General features: G+C 41.9%; 2 protein-coding genes across 7 annotated transcripts in view; one reads left to right on the forward strand and one right to left on the reverse strand.

The window, feature by feature from the left end:
• Positions 1-27,619, forward strand: part of LOC118361747 (neutrophil cytosol factor 2-like) — a 35,188-nt gene that overhangs the window by 4,264 nt on the left and 3,305 nt on the right. For 2 of the 4 annotated variants that reach the window (XM_035741932.2, XM_035741930.2), the window contains exon 15: positions 649-2,521. The exons of the other annotated variants lie outside the window; for them this stretch is intronic. In XM_035741932.2, coding sequence (XP_035597825.1) covers positions 649-740 — 92 coding nt within the window. In that variant the 3' untranslated portion in view covers positions 741-2,521. Of the gene's footprint in view, positions 1-648; positions 2,522-27,619 lie in introns of those variants that run through there. 4 annotated transcript variants of the gene reach the window in all.
• On the reverse strand, positions 7,202-21,045 carry mcur1 (mitochondrial calcium uniporter regulator 1). Of its 3 annotated transcripts, none has more exons than XM_052483749.1 (9): positions 20,668-21,042; positions 20,008-20,118; positions 19,805-19,908; positions 11,980-12,081; positions 11,202-11,243; positions 10,593-10,664; positions 10,387-10,440; positions 10,088-10,202; positions 7,202-9,682 (listed from the first exon to the last, which is right to left on the reverse strand). In XM_052483749.1, the coding sequence occupies exons 1-9, from the start codon at positions 20,969-20,971 to the stop codon at positions 9,627-9,629; spliced, it is 960 nt and encodes a 319-aa protein (XP_052339709.1). In that variant the 5' UTR covers positions 20,972-21,042; the 3' UTR covers positions 7,202-9,626. The 3 variants fall into 3 exon arrangements, with proteins under 3 accessions (XP_052339709.1, XP_052339711.1, XP_052339710.1); XM_052483751.1 differs by having other exon boundaries at positions 20,980-21,029; XM_052483750.1 differs by lacking the exons at positions 7,202-9,682; positions 10,088-10,202; positions 10,387-10,440; positions 10,593-10,664; positions 11,202-11,243 and adding an exon at positions 11,272-11,720 and having other exon boundaries at positions 20,668-21,045.

The following is a 27,619-nucleotide window of genomic DNA, read 5'->3' on the forward strand; positions in this document are numbered from 1 at the left end:
ATATTTCTCTCATGCGGGGCACCATTTCCACAATGCAAAAATTGGTTGTGTCAGTGTTTTATTCTGTTATATGATATCCTGGAAGAGATGGAAACCTGCTGTTGTCTTACAGAACACAGAATTAGGGTTACAGAAGCAATAGTACATTCCCATTTTCATTATTTTCTCATGTGGGCCCCCAGTTCGACATTGGGAAAATAATTTGTGTCAAGAGACTAACTGTATTTTCTCTGATAGCTGTAGAGGCGTACATTGACTTATTGTTATTTGAAAAAGCCTCAAACTAATGTTTCCTTAAACCCCCCACCCAAAAACAACATTTTGGTATTTATTTAATTTGTTGTCTGTTGATATTGTCCCAAAATGTTTTGCATGTCAGCAGTCAAGTTTTGAAGATATAGTATTTTCAAGAAGCAAAGTGTCACTTGTCACATCACAATGATGCGTTTTTAATCCCTTGATGCAATTGGCATCATCATGATGATGTGGCAAGTGATATCTCGAAAACTTGACTGCTGACATGCGAAATATTGTTGGGACTGTAAAACAGTGAGAGAAAAAAATCATTAAACCGTTTTGGAGTGGATTTTTTTCCCTTTAAAATACAGAAGCAAAAGTAAATTCCCATTTTCATTACTTTCTTTTCAGTCAATGAAGACTGGTTTGAGGGACAGTGCAACGGAAAGATTGGCATATTCCCAGCATCCTTTGTGGAAGAAGTTCCTATGAAAGATACATAATGTAAAAGGAATGTCAGGATAAGGAACAATGACTTCATAGAGATTGTGGGATTTGTTATTTCTACTTTGAGCATGAGGTCTGGGATTCTATCCGATCACGCTTTGGCAGCTATGCACCTTTTAAAGGCAATGTTCCCACATTCGTGGAAACTACATTTATGGTCCACACTGCATATGTCGGCTGACTCAGCTCAATATGGGATTGAATCCTGGCCTTTGTCTTCTAATCTGGAAACCACCAAACAAACATCATCAAAGAAAAACAGTCAGATTTCAATATTTATGTTGAGGGGAAGGAATGTAGGTCCGAAACGTCATTACCTAAGCAAGCACTTTTCTTCATTGGGCTGATATTTACCCATTTATTTCATGTTATTGTTAGTGTGTTATAAGTTTTAATAACCTTTTTGGCCAGCACAAATCAAGCATGCCCAGGTTTTCTACATATTTGAATAGAAATGCATTATTTTGTTTTACCTTCTTTTTACAGTTGAATTCACATACATACACTGAGTTTACATACACTTAGGTTGGAGTCATTAACTCGTTTTTCAACCACTCCACATATTTCTTGTTAACAAACTATAGTTTTAGCAATTCGGTTAGGACATCTACTTTGTGCATGACACAAGTCATTTTTCTCAACAATTGTTTACAGACAGATTATTTAACTTTTAATTCACTGTATCACAATTCCAGTTGGTCAGAAGTTTACATACACTAAGTTGACTCTGCCTTTAAACAGCTTGGAAAATTCAAGAAAATGTCAAAGCTTTAAAAGCTTCTGATAGGCTAATTGACATCATTTGAGTCAATTGGAGGTGTACCTCTGGATGTATTTCAAGGCCTACCTTCAAACCCCATGCATCTTTGCTTGACATCATGGGAAAATCAAAAGAAATCAGCCAAGACCCCAGGAAAAAAAATCGTAGACCTCCACAAGTCTGGTTCATCGTTGGGAGAAATTTTCAAACACCTGAAGGTACCACGTTTAGCTGTACAAACAATAGTACGCAAGTATAAACACCATGGGATCATGCAGCCGTCACACCGCTCAGGAAGGAGATGCGTTCTGTCTCCTAGAGATGAACGTACTTTGGTTCCGAAAAGTGCTAAATCAATCCCAGAACAACAGCAAAGGCCCTTGTCAAGATGCTGGAGGAAACAGGTACAAAGGTATTTATATCCACAGTAAAACAAGTCCTATATCGACATCACCTGAAAGCCCGCCCAGCAAGGAAGAAGCCACTGCTCCAAAACTGCCATAAAAAAGCCAGACTATGGTTTGCAACTGCACATGGGGACAAAGATGGTACTTTTTGGAGAATTGTCCTCTGGTCTGATGAAACAAAAATAGAACTGTTTAGCCATAATGACCATCGTTATGTTTGGAGGAAAAAGGGGATGGCTTGCAAGCCGAAGAACACCGTCCCAACCACGAAGCACGGGGGTGGCAGCATCATGTTGTGTGGGTGCTTTGCTGCAGGATGGACTGGTGCACTTCACAAAATAGATGGCATCATGATTTTTACTAGGATTAAATGTCAGGAATTGTGAAAAACTGAGTTTAAATGAATTTGTCTAAGGTGTATTTAAACTTCTGACTTCAACTGTATGTGCTTGTATGTATCTGACACCACAAATGGTTCCCTCAGGACCAATCTGCTATACCTAAGTTATTTTTATGTCATTGTTAAACAAATTAAACATTGGGTATAGCATGGACACAGACTATTCTGAATTGCAGTTTCAGGACCTTTTGGTGTGTGTGTGTGTGTGTGTGTGTGTGTATATGAAAATAGCTTTCATAGAACATTTCATGTCTGCAAATATGACTTATCCAGCAGCCTATATTAAAGATTTTGAATGACAAAATCATACATAACTCTTTTCATATCTCAATTGTGATTTACAGTACATGGAGCAAACTGTTGGTGATTAAATAATAACAACAGCGATGAGTGCATTTAAGGAAAACTTCACCCAAAAATAATTATTTGTTATCAGTTTCATGAATCCATTGTTGATATAGTCCCAAAATGTTTTGCCTGTCAGAAATCAAGTTTTCAAGATATTTAACTTTTAAAATACAGCCGGTATGAGACCTTAAACTTTTGGGTGGAATTTTCCTTTAAGTCCAAGTATGTGGTCTCGCATTTTCAAAGTTTCATCTGTTACATTTGAACAGTTCTGGTTCTGTTCTTTTTGAAGACTCATATACAGTGCATTCGGAAAGTATTCAGACCTCTTTTGTAACATAACGTGGAAGAACTGTGTAAACCTTTATATATGCACACTTCTTACAAAGAGATTTGGATACACTTGAGTAAATGTGTGAGTTAAAGACATTTTCTGGTACTTCTGTTTACTTTTTAGCCAGTAATTCTGAAAGTAGCGCTCACGAGCTAAAAGTGTTTCCCAAAAATTGCATCCTATGTGCACCACGTCATTCTCGTTCACGTCTCTCTCGCACTCTGCTGTGTGTGCATGTTGCTAGCTGTCAATAAAATGGCGATGGGCTGTAAACAGTCGCTTTTAAAACTTGGGATTTCATGGCTAATTGAGGTAAGACCATTATTCCACTCATAGATTATGTATGAACTAAATCAAATCAAATGTATTTATATAGCCCTTCTTACATCAGCTGATATCTCAAAGTGCTGTACAGAAACCCAGCCTAAAACCCCAAACAGCGAGCAATGCAGGTGTAGAAGCACGGTGGATAGGAAAAACTCTCTAGAAAGGCCAAAACCTAGGAAGAAACCTAGAGAGGAACCAGGCTATGAGGGGTGACCAGTCCTCTTCTGGTTTTGCCGGGTGGAGATTATAACAGAACATGGCCAAGATGTTCATATGTTCATAAATGACCATCATGGTCAAATAATAATAATCACAGTAGTTGTCGAGGGTGCAACAGGTCAGCACCTCAGGAGTAAATGTCAGTTGACTTTTCATAGCCGATCATTGAGTATCTCTACCGCTCCTGCTGTCTTTGGAGAGTTGAAAACAGCAGGTCTGGGACAGGTAGCACATCCGGTGAACAGGTCAGGGTTCCATAGCTGCAGGCAGAACAGTTGAAACTGGAGCAGCCGCTACACATGGTCACATCCAGCCCAAAGCGGGAGGTTTAAAAAAATACTTACTAGTCGCCAAAGCTCCGGATCATGTCTTTAGTTAAGCAATTAACATCCCATCATGCTTAGCCATGTATAAAAATGCCCAGTTCCCCATTATTTTGGCTACCATGGCTAGAAGAGTTTTCATTGACTTTGAAAGAGGGGTCCCAAAAGAGAATCAGTCACCAGATCTCAACCCAATTGAACACGCACGAGACAGCATTTTCCACCAACAAACCACAAAATGATGGAATTTCTCATGGTAGAATGGTGTCGCATCCATCCAATAGAGTTCCAGACACTTGTAGATTCTATGCCAAGGCACATTGAAGCTCTTATGGCGACTTATGTTGGTGTTTCTTTTATTTCGTCAGTTAGCTTAGTTATGCTATAATACTGGTCTTAAATGTCTCAGAAGATTGATTTCTTGAATTGGAATCTGTTGAGCTATGAGTCCAAGTCATCATGAAGTTTGTCATGGTTGCACCTTTGTGCCCAATAACGAACACACTGTAGTCCTCAACGGTCTGTCCACATTTCAAAACAAACTGCCTACCAAACTGATAAACGGCTTGATCACCGTTTTGACACGGAGAACTGCTGTCATTGTGTTGTCTGTGTGACTGTAGCAAAGTTCTCTGTCCACATGAAGGGTTGAGGCGGCAATGTTCGGATACTCAGAGGAAAGGTGTTCCAGAAGATCATCTGAGGACAGACATTATCATGCTTTAAACCAGTATTAAATACATTGCTAAAAGGTGTTAAATGGCCAATCTTGTTTTAATACATTTATAAAACTGTCACTAAAATAGTATTAATCGCTCACATTCCTGTTTGAAGTATATCACAAACTGAACGTTTCCGAGTCCTAAAAGAAGTTCAGACAATGGGACATAAGTCAGTGTGAGACATTACCAATAATGTGAGAATAGTTGACTTTGTACAGGATGATGTGACTCTGTCTGTCGGGGTACAGCTTTCTGGAGGAGGCACACGTCTCCTCTCAAACACGTACATCACAGGGAGTCTTCTGGACTGGCTGAGGCAAGCCCTCCCGTAGTGCATGATGCAGTCCACTCCTACATGCTCCGCTGCAACTTCATCTACACAACAACTGGAAATATCTGGAGTATTGACAATAAGATTATAGTGATAAATCTCTTCAGATTATTACAGGCCCAGTGCAGTCAACAACTAGATTTCTGTATTTTATATATATTTTCACACTGAGGTTGGAATAATTCTGTTAATAATAATTGTGAAAATTATTATTATGCCCTTTTTAGTGTAAGAGCTGTTTGACATTTCAGCCTGTTTTTTGTAGGATGGAGTTTTGTCCTGCCCGGTAACACAGTTAATAGTCCAATGACAAAGAGTCAAGACCACTCCTGGACAGTTGTAGCAAAATTAATGCTAAACATGTTTTATTTTGTTTGACAATTTAAAATGGTCAAAAAAATAGTCACAGTAGTGTACTGCATTGTTACTCAGAAATTATTTGATATCAAGATTAAAAGGGCTTTGGACCTTTTTTAAAATGGTAAACTAATGCTTACAAATTCACTAGTCTCATTCAATAACAAATACTGAAATCATAATTGGCCTACACTCTCACAAACTGTTATTCAAGTGACAATTTGTGTAGCTATCTTGTTAGCAACTGCTTTAAGGGATAACAATCCGTATACATTTTTGAACTGATGATCATTGATGAAGTGGGTGCACCTCAGCCACGCTCAAGGTACTAAACGATATAATAACCTCCATCGGTTAAAAGACAGTACTGTGCAGCCATCTTCATCGACCTGGCCAAGGCATTCGACTCTGTCAATCACCATATTCTTATCGTCAGACTCGACAGCCTTGGTTTCTCAAATGACTGCCTCGCCTGGTTCACCAACTACTTCTCAGAGTTCAGTGTGTAAAATCGGAGGGCCTGTTGTCTGGACCTCTGGCAGTCTCTGTGGGTACCACATCGTTCAATTCTCGGGCCGTTCAATTTCTCTGTATATATCAAGAATGTCGCTCTTGCTGCGGGTGATTCCCTGATCCACCTCTACGCAGACGACACCATTCTGTATACATTTGGCCCTTCTTTGGGCACTGTGTTAACTAACCTCCAAATGAGCTTCAATGCCATACACCACTCATTCTGTGGCCTACAACTGCTCTTAAACGCTTGTAAAACCAAATGCATGCTTTTCAACCGTTCGCTGTCCGCACCCGCCCGACTAGCATCACTACTCTGTACGGCTCTGACTTAGAATATGTGGACAACTACAAATACCTAGGTGTCTGGCTCGACTGTAAACTCTTTTCCAGACTCATATTAAACATCTCCAATCCAAAATGAAATCTATAATTGGCTTCCTATTTCGCAACAAAGCCTCCTTCACTCACACCGCCAAACATATCTTCGTAAAACTGACAATCCTACCTAATGCTAGGTAAAGCTCCGCCTTATCTCAGCTCACTGGTCACGATAACACCCACCCATAGCACGCACTCCAGCAGGTATATCTCACTGGTCATCCCCAAAGCCAACACCTACTTTTCCGCCTTTCCTTCCAGTTCTCTGCTGCCAATGACTGGAACGAATTGCAAAGATCGCTGGAGTCTTAAATTTCCCTCACTAACTTTAAACATCAGCTATGTGAGCAGCTAACGGATCGCTGCAGCTGTAAATTGCCCACCCAATCTACCTACCTCATCCCCATATTGTTTTTATGTACTTTTCTGCTCTTTTGCACACCAGTATTTCTACTGGCTCATCTATCACTCGTGTTTATTTGCTAAATTGTAATTACTTTGCTACTATGGCCTATTTATTACCTTACCACCTCACGCCATTTGCACACACTTTATATAGACCCCCCTATTGTGTTGACTGTACGCTTGTTTATTCCATGTGTAACACTGTTGTTTGTGTTGCACTGCTCTGCTTTATCTTGGCCAAGTCGCAGTTGTAAATAAGAACTTGTTCTCAACTAGCTTACCTGGTTAAATAAAGGTGAAATAAATGTGTTTTTTTTAAGTGGCATGTCTCAAAGATCTGAGTGTTCACTCTGGGAATCGAGAGGAGCTCTTTCTGTTGCTGCTGAATGCTTCAGTCATTGTAATATATATTAATAGAACAAAGTTGAATTAGTGTTTCATCCCAAGGACCCAGCACCACAATCAAATGTAGCAAGTTGATAATGAAGGCTCACTGTTCTATTCCTCACCTATGATAAATGCTGCTCCTACAGAACATGGAGTTTCTGCTGGGTATCTGCAATGTATCATGTCAATATAGACTACAGTACAGCTAGATACCTAGCTCGTAAATGACGACACAACTTGATGTCAAATCAAATCATTTAGAGGTGACCCAGGCATAGATGGTATCTATCGAAAGCAAGTTTCTCATTAAAACACGACCACCAGTATAAATAATTCAAACATGATGAATTGCATTATTTCTAACAGGGGAAGTTTACAAATATAAGCACGTGTAGGACCACGGGAAATAACTTCTGGCTTGTTTCCTTCACAATAAAGGTATCCTATGCAAATGTTATTAGGGTCAAGTAAATATAAAAAACATTATGGTCAAATTATCCTATATTATAGCTTTGTGTTTAGTCATACATACAGGGAGGAGAACAAGTATTTGATACACTGCCGATTTTGCAGGTTTTCCTACTTACAAAGCATGTAGAGGTCTGTCATTTTTTATCATAGGTACACTTCAACTGTGAGAGACTGAATCTAAAACAAAAATCCAGAAAATCACATTGTATGATTTTTAAGTAATTCATTTGCATTTTATTCCATGACATAAGTATTTGATCATCTACCAACTAGTAAGAATTCCAGCTCTCACAGATCTGTTAGTTTTTCTTTAAGAAGCCCTCCCGTTCTCCACTCTACCTGTATTAACTGCACCTGTTTGAACTCGTTACATGTATAAAAGACACCTGTCCACACACTCAAACAGACTCCAACCTCTCCACAATGGACAAGACCAGAGGGTGTAAGGACCTCAGGGATAAAATTGTAGACCTGCACAAGGCTGGGCTACAGGACAATAGGCAAGCAGCTTGGTGAGAAGGCAACAACTGTTGGCGCAATTATTAGAAAATGGAAGAAGTTCAAGATTACGGTCAATCACCCTCAGTCTGGGGCTCCATGCAAGATCTCACCTCGTGGGGCATCAATGATCATCATGAGGAAGGTGAGGGATCAGCCCAGAACTACACGGCAGGACCTGGTTAATGACCTGAAAAGAGCTGGGACCACAGTTTCAAAGAAAACCATTAGTAAAACACTACGCCGTCATGGATTAAAATCCTGCAGCGCACGCAAGGTCCCCCTGCTCAAGCCAGCGCATGTCCAGGCCCGTCTGAAGTTCCTCCAAACACTTGCCATGTTTGGAGGAAGAAGAAAGATGAGTACAACCCCCAAGAACACCATCCTAACCGTGAAGCATGGAGGTGGAAACATCATTCTTTGGGGATGCTTTTCTGCAAAGGGGACAGGACGACTGCACCGTATTGAGGGAGGATGGATGGGGCCATGTATCGCGAGATCTTGGCCAACAATCTCCTTCCCTCAGTAAGAACATTGAAGATGGGTCATGGCTGGGTCTTCCAGCATGACAACGCCCCGAAACACACAGCCAGGGCAACTAAGGAGTGGCTCCGTAAGAAGCATCTCAAGGTCCTGGAGTGGCCGAGCCAGTCTCCAGACCTGAACCCAATAGAAAATCTTTGGAGGGAGCTGAAATTCCGTATTGCCCAGCGACAGCCCCGAAACCTGAAGGATCTGGAGAAGGTCTGTATGGAGGAGTGGGCCAAAATCCCTGCTACAGTGTGTGCAAACCTGGTCAAGAGCTACAGGAAACGTATGATCTCTGTAATTGAAAACAAAGGTTTCTATACCAAATATTAAGTTCTGCTTTTCTGATGTATCAAATACTTATGTCATGCAATAAAATGCTAATTAATTACTTAAATCATACAAATGTGATTTTCTGGATCTTTGTTTTAGAGTCCGTCTCTCACAGTTGAAGTGTACATATGATACAAATTACAGACCTCTACATGCTTTGTAAGTAGGAAACACTGCCGATTTTGCAAGTTATCAAGTACTTGTTCTGCCCATTGTATGTGCTGCTTTCCTTTTATACAGTTTTACAATATCTACTATGGTCATAAAAAATAGTTCATTAGACTGATGGAATGTGTGTTCCAATGACTCACGAGTCCCGTAGTGTCTACAACAGTTAAAATATACAGACTTGCATCTTACTGGTTACATAGCCGGAAATGCACTTTGGACAGCATGGCAATTACAGTATATATCGATGCATTTTTACAACATACTTCTCAAACACAACATACACAGGTTCCTTGCCTAACAGTGCATGTACAAACAAATACATATGTCAGGATTCTATCTTTAAATTACATGTCATTAATTTGTAGGGTACTCTATGAAAACACAACCAATTAAAAACCCTATAAAAAATGTTGGATAGTGCTTTACAAGTGCAGCCTTTCGCATTTCATGGTTTGCTGGGTTCATCTTCTAAATCAAGTTATTGGTCCTCAGAAATATCAATGTCAATCAACATCAAAGCATTTGATCTGTCTTCATGCCATCAGCCAGTGGTTGTTTGTTCCTATAGCAATTGACTATTTATCAAACACAAAATGGTGGCAGTTCAAATGGGTTACTTTTGAGCTACAGTGGTCCAGATGACCAGCTCTTCCTGTACACCCCGGAGTCACATCCAGATGCGATAGAATCCGAGAACCACAGTGAGACAAGTGAAGACTGAACCTGAAAGACATGAGGAGTCCGTCAGTCAGAACTTGTTTATGGACAAAAGTGACGTTTAGTTGACCAGAACCAGAGATACTAATTGTGTATCTATTTCATTTGAGGAACATAATGTTATCCATCATTTATAGTATTATTATTGAGCAAATAATCTTTACGTATTGGCCTCGAGGCATTCGTCAGAGATTTCCTCAGTCAGAAAAAGCTCTGACGAAGGTCTTGAGGCCAATGCAAAGCTTAATAAAGAGCAGTGATGCTAGCAAGAGCAGTGTGCGGATTTCTTATTTTTTCTCATCTTATTCATCTTGCCATGAATCTGCCACAAAGATAGCTCAGATGTGCGAGTGCTTTTTAAATATTGAACAAATAAGACTAATGCATGGATACATGAATGACACTTCTTACCTGCAAGGTATTTGATAGTATCAAGTTTGTGAGCTTCCAACATGGTTTTCAATCCTGCCACTTCAGTGTCGATTTTCATATTGGACCGAGTCAAATGACAATTTTGCTCAGCATTCTACAGCAGACAGATTTGGCTATTATTCACAAACCACAGACAATATTCTCATCATAACAACTAAATAACAAATACAAGGTGAAAAGACATCATTGAGATGGGTGTTAAACATGCAAGGTGAATGAAGTAACCCGTTAAGAGCTCTAAAGTAGAATGGTTTAATCATAATGTACAGTATACAGACCATTTCCATTATCTCGGTCTGACTTTCCATGAGTCTCTTCTCATGCTCTGATTTCTGAAAGTCAAATAGTCTATCAGAGTCGAAACTGTGCTGTCAAATTTGCATTAAATATTGATAAGAGCAAGATATACTGTATGTAATAAGCAAAGCATCACACCTTCATCCTATGAATACTAATGTAAAAAACATCATTGTAAGACATTTACCATTTCTTTCATGCTGCTTTTTTCCGAATTCATATCCAAGATATTGTCAAAGCGGACTTTATTCATCACATCCTGCAACAGAGAAAAAGGAGGCATTCCGTCATTCAAACACTCTCAATGGTTCTGAAGTGCTGTTAAAGGCTGCAATCCAAACTGATCATCGCTCTGTTTCACAAAGAGTCATACTTTGTAAAGTTTTCTATATCTATACACGGTGTACACGCGCAATAGGTCCTTCTGTAGCTCAGTTGGTAGAGCATGGCGCTTGTAACGCCAGGGTAGTGGGTTCGATTCCCGGGACCACCCATACGTAGAATGTATGCACACATGACTGTAAGTCGCTTTGGATAAAAGCGTCTGCTAAATGGCATATATTATTATTATATATTACAATCATCACAAACAGATGAAATGTTGGCAGCAACATGTGGGTGATCTGCAGACATTTTCACAGAAATTAAACCAGAAGCTAAAAAAATTATAATTTATTTGGTAAATAATTTCGGCATCACTGTGCCTTCTTCAGGGTTATAGTTTATTCGCCGTTAGTCAGCCCCAGCTCGTGATTTTTATTCAACACAGAAATTAAACCACCTTAAAACAACTTACAGCCAGTTGCACCTTCAGTTGCAGTAGCTCTACCTTGACTTTCTGTAAGAAAAGATTAATCAATTCATTGATCTACTTCAAATGCCTGACTTTAAGGAAATAACATGGCCCCCCCAAAAATTCCATCCACTGTATCAGTCATGTGACCACAGAGGGAGCAATCCTATGTTTTCAGTTCAGATCAAGTGAAAGAGAAGATGCAAGGTGAAGAGACAACTTTAAACTATTGACATGCAACCAGTATGACCTGGGACACCACATGTGTGGACTCTCCATAGGATGTACTTGATGTCAGTGATTGGACAGAGTCCACACACCGTCACTGTTCAAATGACAAGGAAGAACACTGACTACCACTGGAAAATAAGTAACAAGGAATATATATAAGGTAATCCTAACCCTCATGTGTCACATCACGGGACCCTCTTCCCACTGGGCACACACTGGTTGAATCAATATTTCCTCATCAATTCAATTAAATTATGTTGAACCAGCGTTGAATAGATGTTGAAATGACACCTGTAAAGGAGTAGACATAAAAGGCTCCCTGATGTGCTTCAAGTGATGATAGGATTAGAGCACAGGAGGTTGGTGGTGCCTTAATTGGGGAGGACGGGCTCGTGATAATGACTGGAACGGAGTCAGTGGAATGGTATCAAATACATGGTTCCAGGTATTTGATGCCATTCCATTTGCACCGTTCCGGCCATTATTACGAGCCCGTCCTCCCCTCAGCAGCCTCCTGTGGATTGGAGAACTCCTACAAATTAATACTCACCTCATTCTCTGCCAGCAAAGTAGAGAACTCACTCTTTTCAAGGATAATCATGTCCTTTTTCACCGATGCAATTTGGGAAAACACCCTCTGCAACATGATCTCCTGCAATTCATGGCCACAGCGAGTCAGTCTCATTATTTACTTACATGTATTATCAATATTTGACTAATATATATATATATATATATATATACATATATATATATACACACACACGCAAAAGTATGTGGGACACCCCTTCAAATTAGTGGATTTGGCTATTTCAGCCACACCCGTTGCTGACAAGTGTATAAAATCGAGCACACACACACAGTCATGCAATTTCCATAGACAAACATTGGCAGTAGAATGGCCTTACTGAAGAGCTCACTTTTTCTTTTTCTTTTTATTTATTTTCACCTTTATTTAACCAGGTAGGCTAGTTGAGAACAAGTTCTCATTTGCAACTGCGACCTGGCCAAGATAAAGCATAGCAGTGTGAACAGACAACCCAGAGTTACACATGGAGTAAACAATTAACAAGTCAATAACACAGTAGAAAAAAAGGGGAGTCTATATACAATGTGTGCAAAAGGCATGAGGTAGGCGAATAATTACAATTTTGCAGATTAACACTGGAGTGATAAATGATCAGATGGTCATGTACAGGTAGAGATATTGGTGTGCAAAAGAGCAGAAAAGTAAATAAATAAAAACAGTGTGGGGATGAGGTAGGTGAAAATGGGTGGGCTATTTACCAGTAGACTATGTACAGCTGCAGCGATCGGTTAGCTGCTCAGATAGCTGATGTTTGAAGTTGGTGAGGGAGATAAAAGTCTCCAACTTCAGCGATTTTTGCAATTCGTTCCAGTCACAGGCAGCAGAGTACTGGAACGAAAGGCGGCCAAATGAGGTGTTGGCTTTAGGGATGATCAGTGAGATACACCTGCTGGAGCGCGTGCTACGGATGGGTGTTGCCATCGTGACCAGTGAACTGAGATAAGGCGGAGCTTTACCTAGCATGGACTTGTAGATGACCTGGAGCCAGTGGGTCTGGCGACGAATATGTAGCGAGGGCCAGCCGACTAGAGCATACAAGTCGCAGTGGTGGGTGGTATAAGGTGCTTTAGTGACAAAACGGATGGCACTGTGATAAACTGCATCCAGTTTGCTGAGTAGAGTGTTGGAAGCAATTTTGTAGACGACATCGCCGAAGTCGAGGATCGGTTAGGATAGTCAGTTTTACTAGGGTAAGCTTGGCGGCGTGAGTGAAGGAGGCTTTGTTGCGGAATAGAAAGCCGACTCTTGATTTGATTTTCGATTGGAGATGTTTGATATGAGTCTGGAAGGAGAGTTTGCAGTCTAGCCAGACACCTAGGTACTTATAGTCCACATATTCAAGGTCTGAACCATCCAGGGTGGTGATGCTAGTCGGGCATGCGGGTGCAGGCAGCGATCGGTTGAAAAGCATGCATTTGGTTTTACTAGCGTTTAAGAGCAGTTGGAGGCCACGGAAGGAGTGTTGTATGGCATTGAAGCTCGTTTGGAGGTTAGATAGCACAGCGTCCAATGACGGGCCGAAAGTATATAGAATGGTGTCGTCTGCGTAGAGATGGATCAGGGAATCGCCCGCAGCAAGAGCAACATCATTGATATATACAGAGAAAAGAGTCGGCCCGAGAATTGAACCCTGTGGCACTCCCATAGAGACTGCCAGAGGACCGGACAGCATGCCCTCCGATTTGACACACTGAACTCGGTCTGCAAAGTAATTGGTGAACCAGGCAAGGCAGTCATCCGAAAAACCGAGGCTACTGAGTCTGCCGATAAGAATATGGTGATTGACAGAGTCGAAAGCCTCGGCAAGGTCGATGAAGACGGCTGCACAGTACTGTCTTTTATCAATTATGATATCGTTTAGTACCTTGAGTGTGGCTGAGGTGCACCCGTGACCGGCTCGGAAACCAGATTGCACAGCGGAGAAGGTACGGTGGGATTCGAGATGGTCAGTGACCTGTTTGTTGACTTGGCTTTCGAAGACCTTAGATAGGCAGGGCAGGATGGATATAGGTCTGTAACAGTTTGGGTCCAGGGTGTCTCCCCCTTTGAAGAGGGGGATGACTGCGGCAGCTTTCCAATCCTTGGGGATCTCAGACGATATGAAAGAGAGGTTGAACAGGCTGGTAATAGGGGTTGCGACAATGGCGGCGGATAGTTTCAGAAATAGAGGGTCCAGATTGTCAAGCCAAGCTGATTTATACGGGTCCAGGTTTTGCAGCTCTTTCAGAACATCTGCTATCTAGATTTGGGTAAAGGAGAAAGATGACTTTCAGCGTAGCACCATCATAGGATGAGACCTTTCCAACAAGTCAGTTAATCAAATTTCTGCCCTGCTAGAGCTGCCTCGGTAAGTGCTGTTATTGTGAAGTGGAAACGTGCACAATGCCAAGCGTTGACTGGAGTGGTGTAAAGCTTTGCCGCCATTGGGACTGTGAAACAGTAGAAACACCTTCTCTGGAGTGATGAAATCACGCTCCACCATCTGGCAGTCCGGCGGAAGAATCTGGGTTTGGCGGATGCCAGGAGAACGCTACCTGCTCGAATGCAGAGTACCAACTATAATGTTTGGTGGAGGTGGAATAATGGTCTGGGGCTGATTTTCATGGTATGGGCTAGACCCCTTAGTTCCAGTGAAGTGAGATCTTGACACTACAGCATTCAATGAGATTCTAGACAATTCTGTGCTTCCAACTTTGTGGCAACAGTTTGGGGAAAGCTCTTTCCCGTTTCAGCATGACAATGCCCCTGTGCACAAAGCGAGATCCATACAGAAATGGTTTGTCGAGATTGGTGTGGAAGAACTTGACTGGCCTGCACAGAGCCCTGACCTCCACCCCATCAAACACCTTTGGGATGAATTGGAACTCCGACTCCGAGCCAGGCCAGATCACCCAACATCAGTGCCCGACCTCACTAATGCTCTTGTGGCTGAATGGAAGCAAGTCCCAGCAGCAATGTTCAACCATCTAGTGGAAAGCCTACCCAACAGAGTGGAGGCTGTTATAAATCTAATAAAATTGTATTTGTCACATGCGCTGAATACAACCTTACAGTTAAATGCTTACTCACAAGCCCTTACTCAACAATGCAGTTCCAAGAAAAATACATAAAATAAATACATAAATAAATAAAGTAACAAATAATTAAAGAGCAGCAGTAAAATGTGGTGAAGCCACATAAAAGTAAAATAACAATAGCAATGCTATATAAAGGGGGTACCGGTATAGAGTCAATGTGCGGGGGCACCGGTTGGTTAAGGTAATTGAGGCAATATATACACACTACCATTCAAAAGTTTGGGGTGACTAAGAAATGTCCTTGTTTTGTGTCCATTAAAATAACATCAAATTGATCAGAAATACAGTGTAGACATTGTTAATGTTGTGAATGACTATTGTAGCTGGAAACGGCTGATTTTTAATGGAATATCTATAGTTGAAGTCGGAAGTTTACAGTGCCTTGCGAAAGTATTCGGCCCCCTTGAACTTTGCGACCTTTTGCCACATTTCAGGCTTCAAACATAACGATATAAAACTGTATTTTTTTGTGAGAATCAACAACAAGTGGGACACAATCATGAAGTGGAACGACATTTATTGGATATTTGAGAGAATCGAGAGAATCATGAAGAACAAGGAACACACCAGGCAGGTCCGAGATACTGTTGTGAAAAAGTTTAAAGCCGGATTTGGATACAAAAAGATTTCCGAAGCTTTAAACATCCCAAAGAGCACTGTGCAAGCGATAATATTGAAATGGAAGGAGTATCAGACCACTGCAAATCTACCAAGACCTGGCCGTCCCTCTAAACTTTCAGCTCATACAAGGAGAAGACTGATCAGAGATGCAGCCAAGAGGCCCATGATCACTCTGGATGAACTGCAGAGATCTACAGCTGAGGTGGGAGACTCTGTCCATAGGACAACAATATATATTGCACAAATATAATATATATTGCACAAATCTGGCCTTTATGGAAGAGTGGCAAGAAGAAATCCATTTCTTAAAGATATCCATAAAAAGTGTTGTTTAAAGTTTGCCACAAGCCACCTGGGAGACACACCAAACATGTGGAAGAAGGTGCTCTGGTCAGATGAAACCAAAATTGAACTTTTTGGCAACAATGCAAAACGTTATGTTTGGCGTAAAAGTAACACAGCTCATCACCCTGAATACACCATCCCCACTGTCAAACATGGTGGTGGCAGCATCATGGTTTGGGCCTGCTTTTCATCATCAGGGACAGGGAATATGGTTAAAATTGATGGGAAGATGGATGGAGCCAAATACAGGACCATTCTGGAAGAAAACCTGGAGTCTGCAAAAGACCTGAGACTGGGACGTAGATTTGTCTTCCAACAAGACAATGATCCAAAACATAAAGCAAAATCTACAATGGAATGGTTCAAAAATAAACATATCCAGGTGTTAGAATGGCCAAGTCAAAGTCCAGACCTGAATCCAATCGAGAATCTGTGGAAAGAACTGAAAACTGCTGTTCACAAATGCTCTCCATCCAACCTCACTGAGCTCGAGCTGTTTTGCAAGGAGGAATGGGAAGAAATGTCAGTCTCTCGATGTGCAAAACTGATAGAGACATACCCCAAGCGACTTTCAGGTGTAATCGCAGTAAAAGGTGGCGCTACAAAGTATTAACTTAAAGGGGGCTGAATAATTTTGCACCCCAATTTTTCAGTTTTTGATTTGTTAAAAAAGTTTGAAATATCCAATAAATGTCGTTCCACTTCATGATTGTGTCCCACTTGTTGTTGATTCTCACAAAAAAATACAGTTTTATATCTTTATGTTTGAAGCCTGAAATGTGGCAAAAGGTCGCAAAGTTCAAGGGGGCCGAATACTTTCGCAAGGCACTGTACATACACCTTAGTCAAATACTAGAATGCCAAAGGTCTGAAAAAATCAAATCAAATCAAATGTATTTGTCACATACACATGGTTAGCAGATGTTAATGCGAGTGTAGCGAAATGCTTGTGCTTCTAGTTCCGACAATGCAGTAATAACCAACAATTCCAAAACTACTCTTATACACAGTGTAAGGGGATAAAGAATATGTACATAAGGATATATGAATGAGTGATGGTACAGAGCAGCATAGGCAAGATACAGTAGATGGTATCGAGTACAGTATATACATATGAGATGAGTATGTAAACAAAGTGGCATAGTTAAAGTGGCTAGTGATACATGTATTACATAAGGATGCCTCCATTGCTGCAAATGGAGGATTTATTGACGAAAGCAAAGTTTGAAGGACAATTATTATTTAAATGAATCATTATTGATAACCTTGCCAACATCTTCACTATATTTTATATTAATTTTGCTACTCATTTTCATGAAAAACAAGGACATTTCTAAGTGACCCCAAACTTTTGAACGGTAGTATACATGTGGGTAGTTATTAAAGTGATGTATAGATAATAACAGAGAGTAGCAGCAGCATGAAGGGGGGGTGGGGGTGCAATGCAAGCAGTCTGGGTAGCCATTTGATTAGATGTTCAGTAGTCTTATGGCTTGGAGATAGAAGCTGTTTAGAAGCCTCTTGGACCTAGACTTGGCGCTCCAGTACCGCTTGCCGTGCGGTTGCAGAGAAAACAATCTATGACTCGGGCTGGAGTCTTAAACAGTTTTTGGGGCCTTCCTCTGACACCACCTGGTAAAGAGGTCTTGGATGGCAGGAAGCTTGGCCCCAGTGATGTACAGGGCCGTACGCACTACCCTCTGTAGTGCCTTGCAGTTGGAGGCCGAGCAGTTGCCATACCAGGCAGTGATGCAACCAGTGATGCTCACGATGGTGCAGCTGTAGAATCTTTTGAGGATCAAATTGGAGTGGATCTAGGGTGTCAGGCAGGGTGGAGGTGATATGGTCCTTGACTAGTCTCTCAAAGCACTTCATGATGACGGAAGTGAGTGCTACGGGGCGGTAGTCGTTTACCTCAGTTACCTTAGCTTTCTTGGGAACAGGAACAATGGTGGCCCTCTTGAAGCATGTGGGAACAGCAGACTGGGATAAGGATTGATTGAATATGTCCGTAAACACACCAGCCAGCTGGTCTGCGCATGCCCTGAGGACACGGCTGGGGATGCCGTCTGGGCCTGCAGCCTTGCGAGGGTTAACACGTTTAAATGTTTATTCACGTCGGCTGCAGTGAAGGAGAGTCCGCAGGTTTTGGTAGAGGGCCGTGTCAGTGAGCAAAGAAGTTATTTAGTCTGTCTGGGAGCAAGACATCCTGGTCCGCGACGGGGCTGGTTTTCTTTTTGTAATCCGTAATTGACTGTAGACCCTGCCACATACCTCGTGTCTGAGCCGTTGAATTGCAACTCTACTTTGTCTCTATACTGACGCCTAGCTTGTTTGATTGCCTTGCGGAGGGAATAGCAACACTGTTTGTATTCGGTTATGTTTCCGGTCACCTTGCCCTGGTTAAAAGCAGTGGTCCGCGCTTTCAGTTTCACGCGAATGCTGCCATCAATCCACGGTTTCTGGTTTGGGAATGTTTTAATCGTTGTTGTGAGTATAACATTGCCGATGCACTTTCTAATAAACTCGCTCACCGAATCAGCTTATTCGTTGATGTTGGACGCAATGCGGAACATATCCCAATCGTTAAAATCCCCAGCTACAATGAATGCAGCCTCAGGATATGTGGTTTCCAGTTCACATAGAGTCAAATAAAGTTTGTTCAGGGCCATCGATGTATCTGCTCGGGGGGGGATATATATGGCTGTGATTATAATCGAAGAGAATTCTCTCGGTAGATAATGCGGTCGACATTTGATTGTGAGGAATTCTAAGTCAGGTGAACAGAAGGACTTGAGTTCCTGTATGTTGTTATGATCACACCACGTCCCGTTAATCATAAGCCATACCCCCCGCCCCTCTTCTTACCAGAAAGATGCTTGTTTCTGTCGGCGATGCGTGAGGAAAACAGCTGGCTGCACCAACTCCGATAGCGTCTCTCGAGTGAGCCATGTTTCCGTGAAGCAAAGAACGTTACAGTCTCTGATGTCTCTCTGGAATGCTGCCCTTGCTCGGATTTCATTTCTATCTCAAGGTCATCATACTGTTAAACAGCCACCACTAACATTCAGTGGCTGCTGCCAACATACTGACTCAACTCCAGCCAATTTAATAATGGAAATTGATGTAAAAAATGTATCACTAGCCACTTCAAACAATGCCACTTAATATGTTTACATACCCTACATTACTCATCTCATATGTATATACTGTACCCTATACCATCTACTGTATCTTGCCATATTTATGTAATACTTGTATCACTAGCCACTTTAAACTATGCCACTTCTATGTTTACATACCCTACATTTCTCATATGGATATACTGTACTCGATACCATCTACTGCATTTTGCCTATGACGTTCTGTACCATCACTCATTCATATATCTTTATCCCTTTACACTTGTGTGTATAAGGTAGTAGTTTTGGAATAGTTCGGTTACATTACTCATTGGTTATTACTGCATTGTCGGAACTAGAAGCACAAGCATTTCGCTACACTCGCATTAACATCTGCTAACCATGTGTATGTGACAAATAAAATTGTTTGGTTTGGATCTGAGGACCCATGTCATATCTTTTCACTCTCTTTTCAGTTTGAGGGGGAATAGGTTTATAGCAGCAAAGGGGGGACCAACTCCATATTAATGCCCATGACTTTGGAATGAGATGTTCAACAAGCAGGTGTCCACATACCTTTGGTCATATACTGTATGTTGATATGAAAAAGTCAAGCCTCACCTGCTGCACTTTGGTTACCATGTCATTATAGATTAGATCCATGTTGGAGTGTGTTGTCCTGACCATCATCCTGACAATTACTTCAGCTTGCTGAGTGGTGAATCCTGTTGATGAAAACAAAACACTAACTGGTTGCAAACCAACCACTGAATTAAATGTATGGGGGTTACTTCAAATTACACAAATAAAAAACATTTTCTAACCATTGTCTTCGAGGAGTCGAACCAATGCATGGGTATCAAAATACAGCCGTCGGTTTCCAGACTTTGTCATATCTGTTTTCAATTCATACTGAAGTATAGAGGTGCTCAGCTCTGATATCCACATAAAAGGAAAAGTTAGATGTAGCGTACAGATCATTACATGACAAATTATTTATTTATAACCACCATAGGATCCTGCATCAAATTTAGAAAATGTTATGCAAATGTACAGCACTCAGAGGGTGATATGAAGAGATACATGTCATGTATTTAATGTATTGTAGTGGCATATCTGTCCTGGTGTTGAATGCATTAACACTGGGCCTTTTTCTTTTTTAAATCTGCTCCGAAATATTCATCCAACCTCACGAGGTCACTCAAACCCCGGTTGCAATCGATTTCTACTAGTCACCACAGCCACAAAGTGCTATATTGTAAGAATTAAAACAAAAATATGGTCTTAATTTAAGGTTACGGTTAGATGTAGGGTTAGGTTTAAAATCACACTTTTAAGATAGGAAATTGCAGAAATGGGCGTGGTTTATTACGTTGTGGCTGTGGTAACTAGTGACGACCGTTGCAATCTGAACCCGAGCTGGCAAACTTATTTTTGATAGTGTCGTTTGTTGTCTTCTTTGCTCAGACAGTGTACATACATACCTCTGACAAATAAAAAGCTCCGTTTAAAAACCTTAGTTGCTCTCACTCCCGTAAATAGTCTCATTCTCCATGTTCGTTTGTCAAGGTTGCAAGAGCCCGAATCGGTGTTACATTGCTTACAGCGCGAATGGATGCTGCTCGTCAAAATTGTGTTCAGAGAGGAACTGTTAGGTTGGAGCGCAACTGTAGTGAAACTTGCTCTGTCCCCGCGTGTCCTCTTTTCTTGCTTACTATACCAATAGTCCGAGTTTAAAGTAGATTTATTCAACCGCGAGTGAAATGCAATTCTTTGTTTCAATGACATTGTCAAACCTTTAGTTCACTTTCACTGGAGTTTCCTGCCCGAGTTCCCATAAATACGTCACCACGTTGACCCTACGTTGACATAACGAGGAGGGTTTTGTTTTAAAGCAACAGTTTACTATATTTTCTTACTACGCTAATTAAGTCCTGATGCGTTTGTCAATCTTTACTGTATTTGTTCAAATTGATATGAAAAAAATATGCATTGTTTATTCTTGCATATGGATGTTACACATTCTTATTTTACTGTATCAAAAGCATCCTTTTGGGGTGTGGGACTGACAAGGATGAGCTGTGCCTTATGCATGATTTCTAAAGCACCTACAGGCCTAATATTGGGTTTATGAATGCTCTTTAAGCCTTAAAAGTGATGTTTAATTTACATTGGGACTGGATACAAGATTGGAAGGCAGCTCCTCAGAGAGCAGAGCACGCCCCTACTCCCTGAAATGGTGCACAGGCCGTCCACTGTGTTTGGGCAACATATTCTTATCTACATCACTTGCAATGTTTGTATTTGTCATATGCCTAAGTGGAAGTCTCCCGGTTTGCTTAAATTGCTGGCACAACTGCTAGCCTGACTATAAAGCTGTGGACAGCAACATGGAGACCACCCTTGTTCCATTTGATTTAATGTAGAACCAGTTCCGTACCCTCTGTACCATCTCAGGTATTCGGGTTCGGGAGGACTCTGAAGACAGAATATAAACAGAATACTACACAAATGATAGAATACATATTTTTCAAAAATGACTGTATTGTGAAAGCCTGGACACAATATCTGTGACAGTAGGCTATCCTATTGGATGAAGTTAAAAATCAAATCAAAATCAAATTTATTTGTCACATACACATGGTTAGCAGATGTTAATGCGAGTGTAGCGAAATGAATTGTGCTTCTAGTTCAGACAATGCAGACAATGCAGTAATAACCAACGAGTAATCTAACAATTCCAAAACTACTACCTTATACACGCAAGTGTAAAGGGATAAAGAATATGTACATAAAGATATATGAATGAGTGATGGTACAGAACGGCATAGGCAAGATGCAGTAGATGGTATCAAGTACAGTATATACATATGAGATGAGTAATGTAGGGTATGTAAACAAAGTGGCATAGTTTAAAGTGGCAAGTGATACATGTATTACATAAAGATGCAGTAGATGATAGAGTACAGTATATACATATACATGTGAGATGAATAATGTAGGGTATGTAAACATTGTCTAAAGTGGCTAGTGATATCTTTTCCATCAATTTCCATCAATTCCCATTATTAAAGTGGCTGGAGTTGAGTCAGTGTGTTGGCAGCAGCCACTCAATGTTAGTGGTGGTTGTTTAACAGTCTGATGGCCTTGAGATAGAAGCTGTTTTTCAGTCTCTCGGTCCCTGCTTTGATGCACCTGTACTGACCTCGCCTTCTGGATGATAGTGGGGTGAACTGGCAGTGGCTCGGGTGGTTGATGTCCTTGATGATCTTTATGGCTTTCCTGTGACATCGGGTGGTGTAGGTGTCCTGGAGGGCAGGTAGTTTGCCCCCGGTGATGCGTTGTGCAGACCTCACTACTCTCTGGAGAGCCTTACGGTTGTGGGCGGAGCAGTTGCCATACCAGGCGGTGATACAGCCCGACAGGATGCTCTTTATTGTGCATCTGTAAAAGTATGTCAGTGCTTTTGGTGACAAGCCAAATTTCTTCCGCCTCCTGAGGTTGAAGAGGCGCTGCTGCGCCTTCTTCACCACGCTGTCTGTGTGGGTGGACCAATTCAGTTTGTCCGTGATGTGTACGCCGAGGAACTTAAAACTTACTACCCTCTCTACTACTGTCCTGGCGATGTGGATAGGGGGGTGCTCCCTCTGCTGTTTCCTGAAGTCCACGATCATCTCCTTTGTTTTGTTGACGTTGAGTGTGAGGTTATTTTCCTGACACCACACTCCGAGGGCCCTCACCTCCTCCCTGTAGGCCGTCTCGTCATTGTTTGTAATCAAGCCAACCACTGTGGTGTCGTCTGCAAACTTGATGATTGAGTTGGAGGCGTGCATGGCCACGCAGTCGTGGGTGAACAGGGAGGACAGGAGAGGGCTCAGAACGCACCCTTGTGGGGCCCCAGTGTTGAGGATCATCGGGGTGGAGATGTTGTTACCTACCCTCACCACCTGGGGGCTGCCCGTCAGGAAGTCCAGTACCTAGTTGCACGGGGCGGGGTCGAGACCCAGGGTCTCAAGCTAAACACACCAGCCAGCTGGTCTGCGCATGCTCTGAGGACACGGCTGGGGATGCCGTCTCGGCCTGCAGCCTTGCGAGGGTTAACACGTTTAAATGTTTTACTCACGTCGGTTGCAGTGAAGGAGAGTCCACAGGTTTTGGTAGCAGGCCGTGTTAGTGGCACTGTATTGTCCTCAAAGCGAGCAAAGAAGTTGTTTAGTCTGTCTGGGAGCAAGACATCCTGGTCCACGAGGGGGATGGTTTTCTTTTCGTAATCCGTGATAGACTGTAGATCCTGCCACATACCTCTTGTGTCTGAGCCGTTGAATTGCGACTCTACTTTGTCTCTATACTGACGATTAGCTTGTTTGATTGCCTTGCGGAGGGAATAGCTACACTGTTTATATTCGGTCATGTTTCCGGTCACCTTGCCCTGGTTAAAAGCAGTGGTTCGCGCTTTCAGTTTCGCGCGAATGCTGCCATCAATCCACGGTTTTTGGTTGGGGAATGTTTTAGTTGCTGTGGGTATGACATCTTCAATGCACCTGCTAATGAACTCAGTCACCGAATCAGCGTATTCGTCAATGTTGTTGTTTGACGCAATGCGGAACATATCCCAATCCACGTGATCGAAGCAATCTTGAAGCGTGGAATCAGATTAGTCGGACCAGCGTTGAACAGACCTGAGTGCGGGAGCTTCCTGTTTTAGTCTCTGTCTTTAGGCTGGGAGCAACACAATGGAGTCGTGGACAGCTTTTCCAAAAGGAGGGCGGGGAGGGCCTTATATGCGTTATGGAAGTTAGAATAACAATGATCCAGGGTTTTACCAGCCCTGGTTGCACAATCAATATGCTGATAGAATTGAGGGAGTTTTGGTTTCAGATTAGCCTTGTTAAAATCCCCGGCTACAATTAATGTGGCCTCAGGATATGTGGTTTCCAGTTTACATAGAGTCAAACAAAGTTTGTTCAGGGCCGTCGATGTGTCTGCTTGGGGGGGAATATATGCGGCTGTGATGATAATCGAAGATAATTATTTTGGTAGATAATGCGGTCGACATTTGATTGTGAGGAATTCTAAGTCAGGTGAACAGAAGGACTTGAGTTCCTGTATGTTGTTATGATCACACCACGTCTTGTTAATCATAAGGCATACCCCCCCCCCCACCCCTCTTCTTACCAGAAAGATGCTTGTTGCTGTCGGGATGCGTGAAGAAACCAGCTGCCTCTACTAACTCCGATAGCGTGTCTCGAGTCAGCCATCTTTCTGTGAAGCAAAGAACGTTACAGTCGCTTATGTCTCTCTGGAATGCTACCCTTGGTCTGATTTCATCAACCTTGTTGTCAAGAGACTGGACATTGGCGAGTAGTATGCTCGGGAGAGGTGCGCAATGTGCCCGTCTCCGGAGCCTGACCAGAAGACCGCATCGTCTTCCCCTTTTACGGCAACGTTGTTTTGGTTCGCCGGCTGGGATCCGATCCATTGTCCTGGGTGTTGGGCAAAACACAGGATCCGCTTCGGGAAAGTCGTATTCCTGGTCGTAATGATGGTGAGTTGACGTTGCTCTTATATCCAGTAGTTCCTCCCGACTGTATGTAATAAAACCTAAGATTACCTGGGGTACCAATGTAAGAAATAACACGTAAAAAAAACAAATACTGCATAGTTTCCTAGGAAAGCGAAGCGAGTTGGCCATCTCTGTCGGCGCCGCAAGGTGTAGCCATCTCCTGTCTCTCCTCCTGTGGTAGTGTCTTATCCAGTATCCATCTCCTGTCTCTCCTCCTGTGGTAGTGTCTTATCCAGTATCCATCTCCTGTCTCTCCTCCTGGGACTGTGTGTTATCTTGTAGCCATCTTAGCCATCTCCTGTCTCTCCTCCTGTGGTAGTGTCTTATCCAGTATCCATCTCCTGTCTCTCCTCCTGGGACTGTGTGTTATCCCGTAGCATCTATCAACCTATTGGACATGATAATTTACAGAAGGGGTCACCATTTTCAGAGTATTTTGCCAACCCTAATCACACTGTGCTGGCTCAGATCTTTGGTGTTATTTTCATCTCATCTTATCATTGTTCCAACAGCTATGGTGGATGTGCAGCCAGGCTAGCGAGTACAGCACAGCTCAGGAGGCTCAGTAGTGTGAAAAGGGTTGACTGATTAGACAGAATATTTTGGTATTGTCTAGATTTGTGAGAATAGGAGCAGATGATAAGAGCAATACATTATTGTAGCCAGGACTGTAGGAGATAGCGGGGCAATGGGGGTGAATTATTGCCTTTGTTGAGATCTGCTGCTGACATAACTGTGTTTTGTAAACACCACTGGTTTGGATATGGTCTTAGGTTACATGTATGGATTTACAAACCTTTTTTGGTGTGGGAGAGACAGTTGGAACATGGATTGTGTTAAAGTGTGAGGGTTTCAGCTTGGAACCTGAAACAAGCTGTATGTATATCTTCTCTGATTGCAACAACAAAAAAGTAGCCAGCCCAGTAAAACTTAGCCCCTTATTCTAATACATTTCCACACATAAGTTGTAGGTTGGTTGTTTGACCAACATGATGCTTAAGATTGGCACAGGTATGTAAACAGAGACTACTATTAAATACCGGTAAACAATTCACTTCCTCCCTCTCTCTCTCCCTCCTTGAGATTATGCCATACAACACACATTTCTCCAACCTTTTCCCCCAGCTTCAGAGGCTGGGCTACCGTTTATCTCAAACACAAATTCTGAACTGTGACTTTAAATAAATGATCTAATTTGAATGTATGCTGTCATGTCTGTGATTTCTCCCTGAGCTCCATTAGCACACTTAGGCCAGTAGTAATGCCTGGAACATGATAGTTCATTAGTTGTCCTCGACACAATGTTCCGGTAATTTAGCATATTTGAGAGGACTATGTCAGCAATCATTGGTTCAGCAGCTATTCATCTCCCTCTCAGATGTGTGAAAATAATGTAGCTAGTGGCCAGGATACTTTCTGTGAGTACCGTCATTTATTTTTGGGGCATCAGGAGGTGCAATTTCTCCGCAATTTGCGATAACCAAAGGCTGAACATTTTTTAAATAACAACTACACGCTGAGGTCATTATTAGTTACCTAATGTAACTTTAAAAAGAATCAGAATCTCCTAACTAACTTGAAGCCCGACACCAGGTTAGACAGATTGCAACAAATTATGACGCAGTTTCATTGATCCAAATCATGATACGGGTGGTTATTAATAAGGCCTTGGAGCTCGGCCTGGAAGATTATCATGTATTACAGCTATGGCTAATGATCTTATTGCCACAGATCTATTTTTGGATAAGCCTAAGAACCTTGTATAGGGGGCTAGTCTAGTCAGGTAGGTAGAGCTGGACTGGACATTTCACAGGCTGTGGATGGGAGAGTGGCAGGTGTGCAGCAAAGGTAAACCTACTACCGCACTGTGCATTTCTGGCACTCTGTAACTCTTCAATTACACACACACACGTTCTGCTTTAGGTGAATTCGTCAGAGGTGAAAATGACATTCTCGTACTGTTTGCAATGCAAAGACTGATCATGGTAAATGATTTACTGTAATGTTCCAAATAAACAATGAGCATATGCTAAACAAACAAATGTGTATTGTGTTAGTATTTTGAGTTAGTCTGTATCCATATAACAAGGTATTAATGCAATCACTGTATCACATAACATCCTGAGGTCAATATAATGAGTTCCAAATACACTTTAGATTTTCCATCCTTAGGGTATAGGACAGGTATTCCCAAACTTACCCAGCAAAGCACCGAACAACAGACAGGGACCTTGGACCATCGAAGAGGTGCAAATATGATAAGAACTACATTGATTTGGGGTTCAGTTATATTGGGAGTAGTGCCTTTCCTCAGCCACAGTGTATTATATGTGCAAAAGTACTCACAACTCGATGAAACCTTCACTCTTGCGCAATTAAGATTACATTTGAATATAAATAAGATAATATAATATAATTGCAACAGATACCATTAATAAGAAGGGGCTAGAAGCATCTTATATGGTGAGCTACCGAGTGGCTAGGACAGGTAAGCCCCATACTATTGTGGGGGACTTAATTCTTCCTGCTGCCGCGGATATTGCTGGAACAATGCTGGGGGAAAGGCCCAAAAAACAATGTCTTCATCAAACAACACTGTTTCACGACACATCAGTGACATGGCCGGAGATGTTTAGAAACAATTACTGCTCCGTATACAAGCCAGTGAATTCTATGCGTTACAGCTGGATGAGTCAACAGAGGTGGCAGGCACAGCTCTTGGTATGTTCGCTACATTTATGGGGGATCAATTAAGGAAGACATCCTCTTCTGGAAACCAGGACAACAGGAGAGGATATTTTTAAAGCACTGGACAGCTTAGTGACATCAAATGGACTTTGGTGGTCAAGATGTGTTGGTATCTGTACTGATGG

The sequence above is a fragment of the Oncorhynchus keta genome, chromosome 28 (genome assembly GCF_023373465.1).
Source record: "Oncorhynchus keta strain PuntledgeMale-10-30-2019 chromosome 28, Oket_V2, whole genome shotgun sequence".
NCBI classification, from domain to species: Eukaryota; Metazoa; Chordata; class Actinopteri; order Salmoniformes; family Salmonidae; genus Oncorhynchus; species Oncorhynchus keta.

Excerpts from the sequence above, each read along its gene's own strand:
- mcur1 (XM_052483749.1), bottom strand. The coding sequence starts at position 20,971 with ATGTCATTGAAACAAAGAATTGCATTTCACTCGCGGTTGAATAAATCT. Across the intron at positions 19,909-20,007 it reads TCGACTCCTCGAAGACAATG|GATTCACCACTCAGCAAGCT; the intron begins GTTAGAAAATGT and ends TTTCATCAACAG. Across the intron at positions 9,683-10,087 it reads TACTATCAAATACCTTGCAG|GTTCAGTCTTCACTTGTCTC; the intron begins GTAAGAAGTGTC and ends CATGTCTTTCAG.